The sequence below is a fragment of the Piliocolobus tephrosceles genome, chromosome 4, assembly GCF_002776525.5.
Source record: "Piliocolobus tephrosceles isolate RC106 chromosome 4, ASM277652v3, whole genome shotgun sequence".
In the NCBI taxonomy this organism is placed as follows: Eukaryota; Metazoa; Chordata; class Mammalia; order Primates; family Cercopithecidae; genus Piliocolobus; species Piliocolobus tephrosceles.
The window spans coordinates 177,669,869-177,682,916 of record NC_045437.1 but is presented as its reverse complement, the minus strand read 5'-3'; the positions used below and the strand labels follow the sequence as shown (position 1 = coordinate 177,682,916).

Here is a 13,048-nt window from a genome sequence, read left to right as displayed (position 1 = left end):
GCTCCCTTCTTCCCTGGGAGCACCAGGGCATAGTCAGGGCCCTCACATACTGGCCCCTGGGGCTGGGCTTCTGAGCTAGGTAGCTAAGGACCATGGTGGTGGTAGGGTCCCAGACAGGCGGTCTAAGGTAAGGCTCGGGGGAGGCTGGTTGCAGGGAGGAAAGAAATGGGTCTCTGCACATTACAGCTCACTCATGTATGGGACCCCAGCCCTCCTTCTTCCAATACTGGGGTTGGGCATTTGCAACAATCCACATCACCCCAGAGTGGAGAAGGGCATTGAGCTAAGGGAGCTCGAGGTGGAAGAGGAGCCAGGGAGGTCCATGGAACCACACCTGCTGGGTAGCCCTGCCCCTTCCTGACCCCTCGTCTCACCCCATCTGGCTTTCCCAGACACGAGAGCCACACGTGGAGCCTGGAACGTTCTGAGAGCCTGACTTCTGACTCTCAGTCGGGGATCATGCTATCATCAGTGGGTACCAGCAAATGCAACAGCCCAGCATGTGTGGAGGCCCGGGCAAGGCGGGCAGCAGCCTACAACCTGGAGGAGCGGCGCAGGGCCACCGTGCCACCTTACCATGACTCCGTGGACTCCCTTCGCGACTCCCCACACAGCGAGAGGTCAGTTCCTACCCCCTGGCCTATGCCCAGCCCACTTAGCCAGAGGGCTGGCACCACTGGCCCAAGGCTGACCCTAAGGGCCCCTCAGAAACATTCCAAAGAATCTAATCTCCATTTTTCAGATGGGAAAACAAGGTCCTGGAAAAGGTGAAATGGCCTGCTCAGAGCCATCAGCATGTTAATGACAGACTGGGACTAGAGTTCGGCCAGTGGACCCTGGTGGACAGTGACCATCTAATTTAATTGTCCTCCCAGGACACTTTTCACACTAGGAAAAGGACATTATTAATAGTTACACTGGAACATCAAGAACAAACAGGGAGCTAGGTGTGGTGGCTCACACCTGTAATCCCAGCACTTTGGGAGGCCAAGGCGGATGGATCACCTGAGGTCAGGAGTTTGAGACTAGTCTGGCCAACATGGCGAAACCCCCATCTTTACTAAAAATACAAAAATTAGCCGGGCATAGTGGCACATGCCTGTAATCACAGCTACTTGGGAGGCTGAGGCAGGAGAATCTCTTGCACCTGGGAGGCAGAGGTTGCAGTGAGCTGAGATGGCGCCACTGCACTCCAACCCCAGCAACAGAGCAAGACTCCATTTCAAAAAAAAAAAAAAAAAAAAAAAAGAAGAAGAACAAACAGGGGCTATTCTGGACAAACCAGGATACATGCTAGAAGCTCCATGTCCCAGCAGGAACAGAAAGACATGAAGATGGAGTAGAATGCAGAGTGGCAGGGGAGGTTGTCTTTGAGGACACTGACCAGCACAAGATGGACATGAGCCAAGAATGATGGCAGGCCTTGGCAGTATCAGCAACAAGGTCCCACAGTTCAAGGCCTTGTTGGGTTCCTAAGCAGTGGATGCAGTAAGAACCAGGAAACGCCCCTTCTTCCCTGACTCCAAGCCAGGAGTCACAAGGGCCAGCACCACTGCCACCTTGCTCAGCCCTGAGTGGTCCTCAGTAAGTGGGGTCTGTAGGAGGCGAGCAGGGAAAGATGAGTGGTACCAAAAACTCCAGACCAGGGAGTGGGGAGAGGAGCAGATATTCCCCTGCTCTCAACTCAGCCTACTCCATGCCAGGCCCTGTGCTGGGCAGGCCTGCCTGGAAATCCAGAAACGGCCTGCCAGGTTCCTGCTCCTGAGGAGCTCCTAGCCACAGAAACAAACCAAGGAAGCTTACAGCAGCCTATGGAAAGTGCCAAACATGACACCGCAGCAGGGCAGAGAGACCCAGTCTGACTGTAGGCTCTGGGAAGCAGCCACGTTTTCCAAGCCCAGCTCCACCTGTGTGATTTGGGGCAGCCTGATCACCTCTGTACCTTGTTCCCTCAGCTGTAGAACAGGGAGAACAATAGCTACTATGCATGGTTCAAGTGAAGGCCACCTGAGATCATGTGCACAGAGCTCTTTGCCTCATCCCTGGCATGGAGCTCATGCTCACTAGGTGTAGCTATTTATCAATCATAACCACAGCAATGAGACTCCTTAATGGGTGGTAGGAAGGGGAGAGGCAGGAGAGCAGGAAGAAAGCATACCAGGCACCGGGAACAACTTGAGCTGTTCCAACAGAGGCACTTAAGAACAGGGCTGATGAGTGAGGTGCCTGGAACAGGGTGGGCTGTAGGGAGCAGAGGAGCTGGGCCTGAACAGGCAAGCTGAGGCCAGACAGACTGACCCTGGGTGGGTAAACAGGAAGACCTGCTTCAGCAGAGCTGTGATTTTATAAGATTGCTCTGGGAACTGCATAGAGTGGAGGAGGAGAGACCCTGGGATGGACCCAGGTGACCACATGTGAACAGCTGGGCCCAGGATGGGGTGGAGAGTGTGCTTCCAGAGAAGGGAATGGGTAGGGCTTGGCGGTTAATTAGATGTGCCAGTGGGAGAGGGAAGAGGGAGGGGTCAGGCGATGCAGAAAAAATCATAATGGGGACTCCAGGCTGGTTCCAGAGAGCAGTGAGGTGCCCAGCTGTGCAGTTTGGAAGGGAAGCATGGAGGTGGGGGGCCCCTGTCCTGAGATGACAACGGTGGGACAGAAGGCTGATGGGCTTACAAGGGGGATGTGAGCACAAAAAGGGACAGGTACCTGGGATCCAGCCTGGGAGATACTAGCAAGGCCAGACTTCTGAAGGAGCTGGTGGTGTGGGGATGGGTCTGTAGCCACAAGCAGAGACACCTCAGTGGGATTTTGGTACTCCCCGAAGCAGGTTTTGACCTCACTAGAAGAAGGAGTATTTCCCTCACTGGAGCCATCAGGGCATGGAAGGAATTGCCCCTGTGGGGCAGTGAGTCCAGGTCACAGGGGTATCTGAATGGGGACTAGTGGCTTCTGGAATTGGGCAGTATGAGTCCTGGTTCCTGCCTAGCCTCAAGTCACATCCCAGCTCTGCCACTTCTTGGCTGTGTAAATCCTGAATAAGTCACTTAAATGTTCTGAGTGTTAGTTTCCTGTGTGTAGAATGGGACTGGCGGAAGGGTCTTACAGAGCTGCCGTACTAAACCAGGTGGAACATGTACTATACCCCAGCGTGAGCCTTACCCCCTTGTCGGTGAGCATTCCCACAGCAAGTGACCATTCATGGAAGCTCACCCGGGTCAGGCACAAGGGCTAACACATCCCCCTCATACATCATCCCAACAGAGCTATGGAATGAACACCATGGTTACGCCCGCGTAACAGATAAGGAAACCGAGGCTCGGAGAGGTTTAGGAAATTGCATAAGGCCACTGACGGTTGCCGCCGTCATTCTTGCAGGCGGGGTCTCGGGCAAGGTTAAGGCAAGTCTGTGTCCGCCCCTCCCACCCTACCCCACCCCCAACTCCCCCAACCCCTCCCCCGCCCGGCCTGGCCCTGGCCCTGGCCCATGCCTCTGCCTCTCCTCGCAGGTACGTGTCGGCCTTGACCACGCCCGCGCGCCTCTCGCCCGTGGACTTCCACTACTCGCTGGCCACGCAGGTGCCGACTTTCGAGATCACGTCCCCCAACTCGGCGCACGCCGTGTCGCTGCCGCCGGCCGCGCCCATCAGTTACCGCCTGGCGGAGCAGCAGCCGTTACTGCGGCACCCGGCGCCCCCCGGCCCGGGACCCGGGCCCGGGCCCGGCGCAGACATGCAGCGCAGCTACGACAGCTACTACTACCCCGCAGCGGGGCCCGGACCGCGGCGCGGGACCTGCGCGCTTGGCGGCAGCCTGGGCAGCCTGCCCGCCAGCCCCTTCCGCATCCCCGAGGACGACGAGTACGAGACCACGCAGGAGTGCGCGCCCCCGCCGCCGCGGCCGCGCGCGCGCGGCGCGTCCCGCAGGACGTCGGCGGGGCCCCGGCGCTGGCGCCGCTCGCGCCTCAACGGGCTGGCGGCGCAGCGCGCAAGGGCGGCGCGGGACTCGCTGTCGCTGAGCAGCGGCTCGGGGGGAGGCTCGGCCTCGGCGTCGGACGACGACGCGGACGACGCGGACGGGGCGCTGGCGGCCGAGAGCACGCCTTTCCTGGGCCTGCGCGCGGCGCACGACGCGCTGCGCTCGGACTCGCCGCCACTGTGCCCGGCGGCCGACAGTAGGACTTACTACTCCCTGGACAGCCACAGCACGCGGGCCAGCAGCAGACACAGCCGCGGGCCGCCCCCGCGGGCCAAGCAGGACTCGGCGCCACTCTAGGGCCCCGCCGCGCGCCCCTCCGCCTCGCCCGCCCCACTGTCTTTAAGGAGACCAGAGACCGCCTACTGGAGAGAAAGGAGGAAAAAATAAATAAAAATATTTTTATTTTCTATAAAAGGAAAAAAGTATAACAAAATGTTTTATTTTCATTTTAGCAAAAATTGTCTTATAATACTAGCTAACGGCAAAGACGTTTTTATAGGGAAACTATTTATATGTAACATCCTGATTTACAGCTTCGGAAAAAAAAAGAAACAACAACAAAAAAAAAGAGAGATGGGCCAATTTTTTGACTCTTTAATAGAAACCTATTTTGTGGTGCCTTTTGCTGTACGCTCATCTGGGGCTCCAGGGGAGAGGTCTTGGTTGCGGGGTGCTGGGAGTGACAGCAGGGAGAGAAGAGGCTGCGGGGTTCTGGTGGGGGCGAGGGTGGGGGGCCGTGAGCGGTTGGCCCTGAGAAAGAACTGAGGACAGAAGTAGCTTTGCTCCCAGGCAAGAGCTGGAGTTCCCGACCCCTGGGAGGAGAGGGCCAGGACCCTAGGCTTGGAGCTGGAGCTGGGGTAACTTCCAGGGGGAGATGAAGACACAGCTACCCGAATGGGGAAGCCCTGGCTACTCACAGCTGTTAGAGGAGGAGGGCAGAGAAAGGTCTCCCCAAGAGCCTGGGCCCAGGGAGGTGGCAGCTCTGCCAGGGGCCCAATGTTGGCGGCTCCTGTCCCCTGCAGCCTCCAGGACGCCCCTCCATCCTCTGCAGCACCTTCGTTTACAGGTCGTCTTTTCTATTTTACACCTGCATGTCCTTTGCATTTCAGATTCTTTAGATTGGATGCATGGTCACGCTGGGACCGAGAAGAGCCACTCGACAGTGTATTCCCCTTTTAGCAATAAAGTAACACCATTTCCTTCTCACAGGCTGCCTCCCAGCCCCCAACCCACCTGTGACTTCCACTCGTCTCCGCTGCCCTCCCACCCCCAAAAACTGGGTCCACTGCTAATTTGTCAAAAAGGTAATTGTTTAAAAAAAAATCCCAAACAGAAACAAATGGGAATCCTGTCCTGAAATGTCTGAACACCTGACTGTTGACACTTGAACATTTTTATATTATAAATAAAATCAGAAATAACTCCTGTTTGACTGTGTGTGCCTAGCCCCAGATGAGGAGGGAAGTCAGAGCACGAAGTCCCGTGGTGGATGTGGATGATGCTGGCCTGGAGGTTGGAGGGGGCCAGGGCAGTCCCTGGAAGGAAGTGACCCTCTCTCCAGTCTCTCCGGCCCCAGCTCCCAGGACACACTCCAACCTTCCTCCCACTCCCAAGAATATTTACAAGGTGTCCCCCCAGCTGCTGGGGAACCTGGCCAAGGGACTGACACAAATTGCTCTGCTTCAAACTCAGCGTTGGAACTCTGGCCCAGTTCTTGCCCCGGATCTATGGGCCGGACTGAGACAACAGTTGCCGGCCTAGGTGGGTGAGGAGGGATGGGTTGTGGGGTTGGTACTAGCATAGCCGAGGCAGGGTGACCCCTGGACCCTGAGGCACGTCACAGGCAAAGTCTGGACATGCAGCGTGGCATGACAGGTACCCTCAGCTGCCAGGAGGACCACAGCTGCTGCAGCTCATAAGCCCACAGGGTGTTGCTCTTTCCCCAATTTTATACCCCCTCAGAGCCAGGCCTGTCTAAACCCGCAGCCCTGAGGGAAAGTATATGATTTCAGTATGCAGAAGGCAGATGGAGGCCCAGGGTTCAAAAGCCTTTCCCCTCATCAACTGATTTAGTAAACCAGTGTCCGGCACCGGGAACTATTCGGTTCTAGTCAGACACACGGATGTCTTCCACCCAAACAGCTGAGGTGGTTGGCATGCACACTTGCCTACGCCTGTGTGTTTGTGTGGGTGTGGGTGTGAATCCCCCTAGGATGTGTGTAGTCAGAGACCTACAGGTGGGAGGGACAGAGAGGCTGCGGGTTGACAGGGCTTCGGCATCAACAGGGCCTAAGTTCAAATTCCAGCTCTGAGCCTCCTAGCCGTGTGACGTCTCTAGGCCAGTTTCCTTGCTGGGAAATGGGTGATGTAAATACCTATTCCAAAAGGTTGCTGTGGAGATTATAAAGTACAGTGCTGATGCTGGCACGTGATAGATGCCTATTACATGGCTGATTTGATGGTGGTGATGACAATCTCCTGTGCCTTGCATCCTTGTATCACACAGCCAGAGTGACAGAAACTAGATGAGAGGGAGGCAATGGAGAAAAATAAAGAACAAACTAAAGTTATTGTATTCATTATGGGGGCGCTGGGAAAAAGTACCTGCTACAAAACATTTTAAAAAGGGAAATAATGAACTCAATCCTGCATAAACCTGCAACTCACTGGCCCTTCCCGGCCCTCTTCTGTTGATCTCATCCAGGCCCCGCTGCTGTCTCTGGGTTTGTGGTTGGCTTTAAAATTCTCTGAGAGCCAGTTATTCTTCTATGTGACCTGTGGCTTCTGTAGGATCCCAAATTCACTCCATATGAACTCTTGGGGAACCCACTGACCTTTGTCTGATCCAGCTTATTGTCCTCATGTGACCTTTCCGAGGGCTCTAGGTTGCTGTTGCCTTCTAAATTTTAGAGTCAGAAGCTACCCAATGAGAACATCAATCTCTATGTGGCCCTCAGTTGATTCTGAATGACCTCTTGGTGAACTCACTGACCTTTGCATGAGCATCAGGTATCTTCATTATATGCTCTGAATCCTATAGTACCTGCCATACGTGCCGAGAGTCCAAGGCCAGAACCTAACAGAGTTCTTTCCTCATCTGTCATTCACCCATTCATTTCACAGGTATGATTAGGACCCAGGAACACATGTGGCCAGAGAGGCCCCTTCTCCACTCTGCCTCTCAAACCTCTGCCTTGGGGAGCCTTCCCAGTGGCCTTTCAGGAAGAGTCGCAGTCCTGTCAAGCTACTTCCCTACCACCGCCCCGTCACTGGAACATATAGGATGACATTCAGGCAGCTTCCCAAGTCAGAGGCTTCGTCCCCACTTTCCCAGTTCATTCTTTTCTCTTCCAGGTCATTTTTTGGCTTCTCTTTCCAGGCCCTCCCAGAGACCCAAGTGGTAATGGTAACTGCCTGTTCTCCCCACGAAACTGTGAGCCCCACGAGGACCGGCAGTCAAACTTCCTCCCACCACCATATTCCCATCACCCCGCCCAGTGTGCAGCACACAGTTGGCCCTCGTTGAATGAGAGGATGAAGGCGCAAGAGACACCGTCCTCAAGGGGCAGCCCCCAGAAGTCCCTGAGCCCGAGGCCACTTCCCAGGACCACCAGGTGGCGCAAACCACTTATTGTATGTCACCAGTCCTGGATTTGGACAGTCCTAGAAAATGGGCATGTTGGAGACAGCAGTTGTGCGGGGTGAGGATCCATTCGAATGCAGGAATAAATATTAGAACTTTGACTTAGATTTATTTTCATCTCATCTTTTTTAAATTTCTATTTTTGTGTATGTTTTATAATGTACATGATATTTTAGTACAGTAGTACATGTATATAATTTACAAATAAATAATTATACAATTAAGGAAGTGAACTAAACATTTTTTTACTGATGGGAGGCACAACCCGTGCTCAGGAAGCACATCTGTCCACAGCTGCCAGAGCTCCTGGCTCTGCTGTCCACTCACCCACCCTCGGGAAGTGAAGAGTGGGACACTGACCCCGAAAATCACAGGACTTCTGAGGCAGCGTGGAGAAAGTACAGAGAGCTCTTTTGTAGTGCCACATTGCGTTTTCAATTTCATTTAAGTGAACATTTACTTCCTCTGAGCAAAACGAAGGGGCCAGATGGTTTGGTTCTAAAACACACTTCAGCTGATCCAACTTAAATAATCTCAATTTAAATCACTACATCTCTCCACATAATCAAAAGCCCCTTGCCTCAAATATGAGTGGGCCTGTAAAGTTAGATACTTAGTTGCAAGCCTGGCTTATTTTATTAACTAAGTATGTTACCACTGACGCCAAATTGCTGGCCAAACTACAGTAATCTATTTAAACAATAGAGAGGATTCGCTCTTCATAGCCGCACTGAATGTGCCATCACCCCCACCCACTTGTCAGTTGGAAAAATGCAGGGCTTAAAGGTGCTAGCTAATCCGTGATCGTCAAGTGGCAAATTTCTCCACTCTTCCCAGATGCGGCCTTGGCTAAGCCTTTCTGATTCACTAGACAAATGAAAGAAATAGCAACAGAAAAACGATCAGTAACTTGTCATTCCACCTTTTCCCACGACCAAGAATTAATGGCTTCGATAACTGTCCTCCAACAAGCATCTTTGGGCTTGTTGACAAGCGGCCATTTGTGAGGCAGAGTGTCTTTTATTCCTATAGCAGTAGATCTGTCCAAGAGGCCACCTCTGGAGCTCAGAGACCTGGCAGCACCAACATAAAGACCCAAATATAAACAGGGCTGTGGTTCCATCCCACTCACACCCCAGGATATCCATGGGACAAATGGGGCGGTGCATACATGTTCTATTTTTTCCAAAAGTATCAACTGTAAGAGCAGTGTAAGTCACAGGTCAGCTGGAAGAGGGAAAAACAGGGCAAGGGAGACCAGCATTGCCTCCCCCTTCCCTCCCAGGGTGTCAGGAATGCCAGGGGGCCAGGTGCAGCCATCCTTCCTAACAGGGGAAGCTCCAAAATAGGCTTTTCCTTTATCTGATTTCATCCTCTAACTGATTTCAGTTCCGAAACCATCTTTCAGGGTTTCCTTATGTATATATTATTCTTATAGATGTACATTTGTGTCTGTATAAAAAGGAGACAGTGTGATCTCAATGGATGAAAAGAGGTGGACGCACATGTGAGTGGAGTCAACTTGACACTGAAAGGGCACAAGCCTGGGTCCCAGATTATTGTGATGTGAGGCAGGAGACCTGGGCATGGTTCTGGAGGCTGCTGGGAGGAGGGAGGAGAGGATGGTGCTGGTGGTCTGCAGACCTGCTGCTGGTCAACTCAGAGGAAGGAAGAGGAGAAAGGGTGGGGTTCCAGCTGAGACCTGGAGTCAAGACCTGCCCTCACACACAAGAAGATGAGGAGAGGAGCTTGATGAGAAGAGAAAGACCTGGGAAGACAACAGCCCTTCCAGCTTCTCCAGCGAGGTGGTGTCTAGAGCATGCACACAACTGGCCTACAAAATGAGGCTCCATGGTGGAGAGGAAAACAAAGGCCGGGGAGAGGGTCTGATGCCCAGAGATGCCCAAGGACACAAGGAGATCAACGCCACAAACGGCATCTCCATCTCCTGGGCCCACAGGTTTTCTGCACCCCTCTGGCTGCCCATCAACTGACTGGAGCTTGGTCCGAGTGGCCCCTGGCTGGAATTGTGCTCACCAACCCCACTGGGGACATCTGCCCATCCTGGGGTCTGCACATCCATGTCAGCTAAGTATCAGGCCCAGTGGCATCTTTTGTGGTTTTGCTGCCAGTCACATGGCCCTGGCTGAGGGCAGGACTTGAGTGTGTCTTCCGGAGAGAAGGGTCATCCCCTTCCAGAGTGGCCAGCCGGGCCTCAATCCGCTCCAGATCATCTGAGCCCACTTTGATTTTCACAGCCAGGAGGTGGATATAGGTCTCATAACGGCTTTTCTGGGGAAAGGCCAAACACAAGGTCAAAAGACAACAAAAGAGGAGAAAAGTATGTGCACCTTGTATGACAAAAGACTGATTTCCTCAATATGCAGAGAGCTTTCACAAATCGTTAAAAAGAAGATGAACAGTCCAATTAAAAAATAAACATGGGACATGCACATAAACTTCATTCATAATTTGAAAAATCCAAATAATTGGCAATGATTTCTTGGATATGAGACAAAAAACCCAATCAACAAAAGTAAAAATACACAGATGGGACTACACCAAAATGTAAAACTTCTGTACATGAGAGGATACAGTCAACAGAATGAAAAGGCAACCTACAGAATGAGAGAAAAATGTTTGCAAGTCATATATCTGATAAGGGTCTTGTATCCAGAATATATAAAGAACTCTCAGAATGCAACAAGAGAAGACAGACAACCCAAATTTTTTAAATGGGCTTGAATCTACATTTCTCCAAAGAAAGCATACAAATGGCCAACAAGCACACGAAAAGGTGCTCAACATCATTAGTCATTAGAGAAATGCAAGTCAAAACCACAATGAGATATCAATTCACACTCTTACTACTATCAAAAGAGCAGAAAATACGTGTTGGTGAGGATACGGAGAAATAGACAGAACCCTTGTGCTCTGCTGGTGACAATGTAAATGGAGCAGCTATTATGGAAAGCTGGTGGTTTATCAAAAAGTTAAAAATAAAATTACCACATGATCCAGCAAGACCATTTCTAACTATAAACCCAAATGAGTTGAAAGCAGGGTCTTGAAGGGATATTTGTATACCCATTTTCATAGCAGCATTTTTCACAATAGCCAAAAGATGGAAGTAAGCCAAGTGTTCACTGATGGATAAACGGGTAAACAAAATACGGTGTATACATACAATGGAATATTATTCAGCCTTATCCCATTTATGCCTAGTGTTCCATTATTGGAACGTTGGAGTTACTGGAAATAACTCATGGGAGTTATTTATATCATACTGCTCAAGGTCATCTCCAAGGTCTGATTTTTCACCAAAAAAAACTTTGCAACCTCTGACATAAATGGGTTAAAAAGAAAGGAAATTCTGACACACACTACAACATGGATGAACCTTAAGGACATTATGCTAAGTAAAATAATTCAATCACAAAAAGACAAATTGTATATGATTCCACTTAGAGCAGTCAAAATCATAGAGGCAGAGAGTAGAATGGTGATTGCCAGGGACTGAAGGGAGGGGAGAGTGGAAAGTTATTATTTAATGTGTACAGAGTTTCAGTTTGGGAAGAGGAAAAAATTCTGGAGACTGGTTACACAACAATGTGAATAGACTTAACACTGCTAACTATACACTTAAAAATGGTGAAGATGGTAAATTTTATATTACATGTCTTACTGTAATTAAAATGTTTTTAAATCCAAATTAAAATAGTAATGAGGCTGGGTGTGGTGGCTCACACCTGTAATCCCAGCACTTTGGGAGGCCAAGGTGGGTGGACCACCTGAAGTCAGGAGTTCAAGACCAGCCTGGCCAACATGGTGAAACCCCATATCTACTAAAAATACAAAAATTAGCCAGGCATAGTGGCACGTGCCTGTAATCCCAACTGTTCAGGAGGCTGAGGCAGGAGAACTGCTTAAACCCGGGAGGCAGAGATTGTAGTGAGCCAAGATTGTGCCACTGTACTCCAGCCTAGATGACAGAGTGAGATTCTATCTCAAAAAAAAAAAAAAAAAAAAAGGTAATGAGATACTAATTGTTAAACCTATCAGGTTAGTGAAGTTTAAAACATTTTGCAATGCCCAGTGCTGGTGAGAGCATGGAGAAATAAGTACATTCACAAATTATTAAAGGGGTTAGAAATCAGGGCAAACATTTAAGAGGAAGGTTTGGCAGCATCTGAGGGCCTTCGTCTGAGTTTCAGCCCCTCACCCCTGTCAGGGAAGGCTGGCACCCTGGAAGGACTGGGGACTAAGGGTCAGGGGACCCTGTTCCCTGCTAGCTGCCACGTGAGCAAGCCCCTTTATCAGCAGGCTTCACCTCCCCAGTCTCACATCAGGCCAGGCAGGAAGGAGAAGGAGCAGGGCGCTGGGCTTTGCAATCCAGCCCCCCAAGGCTCACCTCGAAGGTGAGATAGTGCTCCTTCAACCGGTACTCCTCGGCCTCCTTGGACTTGATGCCCCTCTCGACTGGGTGACACCTGTGTTCGGCCAGCTCCGCAGTCAGCTGCCTCAACTTATTCTCATGAGACCGCAGTTGCTCCTCCTGGGAAGGCAAATCGTGGACTGTGACGCCTTATTCTCAGAATGTCACGGAGTGACTCAAATCCTGTTCTACCAGGAGCTGCTCCACCAGAGGGAAATGAAGGCCTAGCCAGGGTCACCAAAATGTGGTGATAGAGCCAGGCTCTGGACCCGAGGGCAGGTTCCTCCTCCCACCTCCCTTCCTCCTCTTGCTGCTCCCATCAGCATCAGCTTTCCTCGATGCCCCCTAGACACCCCACCTCAGGCTCAGGAGACAAGAGATGCTCACGCTTATATGTGGACATAGACAGTCCCTGACACAGAAACACAATGATCCCCACACACAACCCAGCTCACATGCATTCCCATGTGCACACACAAACACCCCGGACCAAGGCCAGCCTGGCCCAGCTATCCCCTGCTCCTTATGATACACGCGTTCTCTTACATTCATGCCCAGACAAATGCAATGGTCGCAGACCCAGGATCACACCTGGTGGAGTGACAGGCGGAGACACTCTCATTGATGGGCAAACGCACACACATCCCACCCACTACAGGACAGCCAGGCCCCCTGGTGCTGTGTGCTCATGCGTACATGTGTGTGAGTCACCACCTGTGTGTTTACACACGTGAATGTGTGTGGTGTGTGCACATACATAGTGTACGTGCATTGCATAGGGGTTCTGGGCAGAAGCAGGAGCCCAGGAGCTCAGTGGGGAGACCTGGGACAAGGTCTAGTGGGAAAGACCACTGGCAAAGAGGAAGTGGGGGGCTTCCGCTGCCCTCTACCTCTCAAGCTCTGGGCCACCATTTCTCCTGTCCTCTCCAAAGAAGCCCTGAGAGCCTGCAGCATGGGTGACTTGGGTTTTCTAAGACTACAAATAAAACATTTAA

At 51.5% G+C, this 13,048-nt stretch overlaps 2 protein-coding genes across 6 annotated transcripts in view; one reads left to right on the top strand and one right to left on the bottom strand.

Annotated features, from left to right (window-relative positions):
• The window catches only part of LOC113224859 (pro-neuregulin-2, membrane-bound isoform), a 196,416-nt gene extending 192,033 nt beyond the window's left edge, over window positions 1–4,383 (top strand). For all 5 annotated transcript variants that reach the window (XM_026454474.2, XM_026454478.2, XM_026454477.2 and 2 more), the window contains 2 exons: window positions 393–620; window positions 3,507–4,383. In XM_026454474.2, coding sequence (XP_026310259.1) covers window positions 393–620; window positions 3,507–4,272 — 994 coding nt within the window. In that variant the 3' untranslated portion in view covers window positions 4,273–4,383. The remainder of the gene's footprint in view (window positions 1–392; window positions 621–3,506) is intronic.
• Window positions 4,384–7,707: 3,324 nt separating this feature from the next.
• Window positions 7,708–13,048, bottom strand: part of LOC111528387 (PH and SEC7 domain-containing protein 2) — a 48,274-nt gene continuing 42,933 nt past the window's right edge. The window contains exons 14-15 of the mRNA XM_023195089.3: window positions 12,030–12,173; window positions 7,708–9,910 (exon numbers count right to left, since the gene is read on the bottom strand). Coding sequence (XP_023050857.2) covers window positions 9,707–9,910; window positions 12,030–12,173 — 348 coding nt within the window. The 3' untranslated portion in view covers window positions 7,708–9,706. The remainder of the gene's footprint in view (window positions 9,911–12,029; window positions 12,174–13,048) is intronic.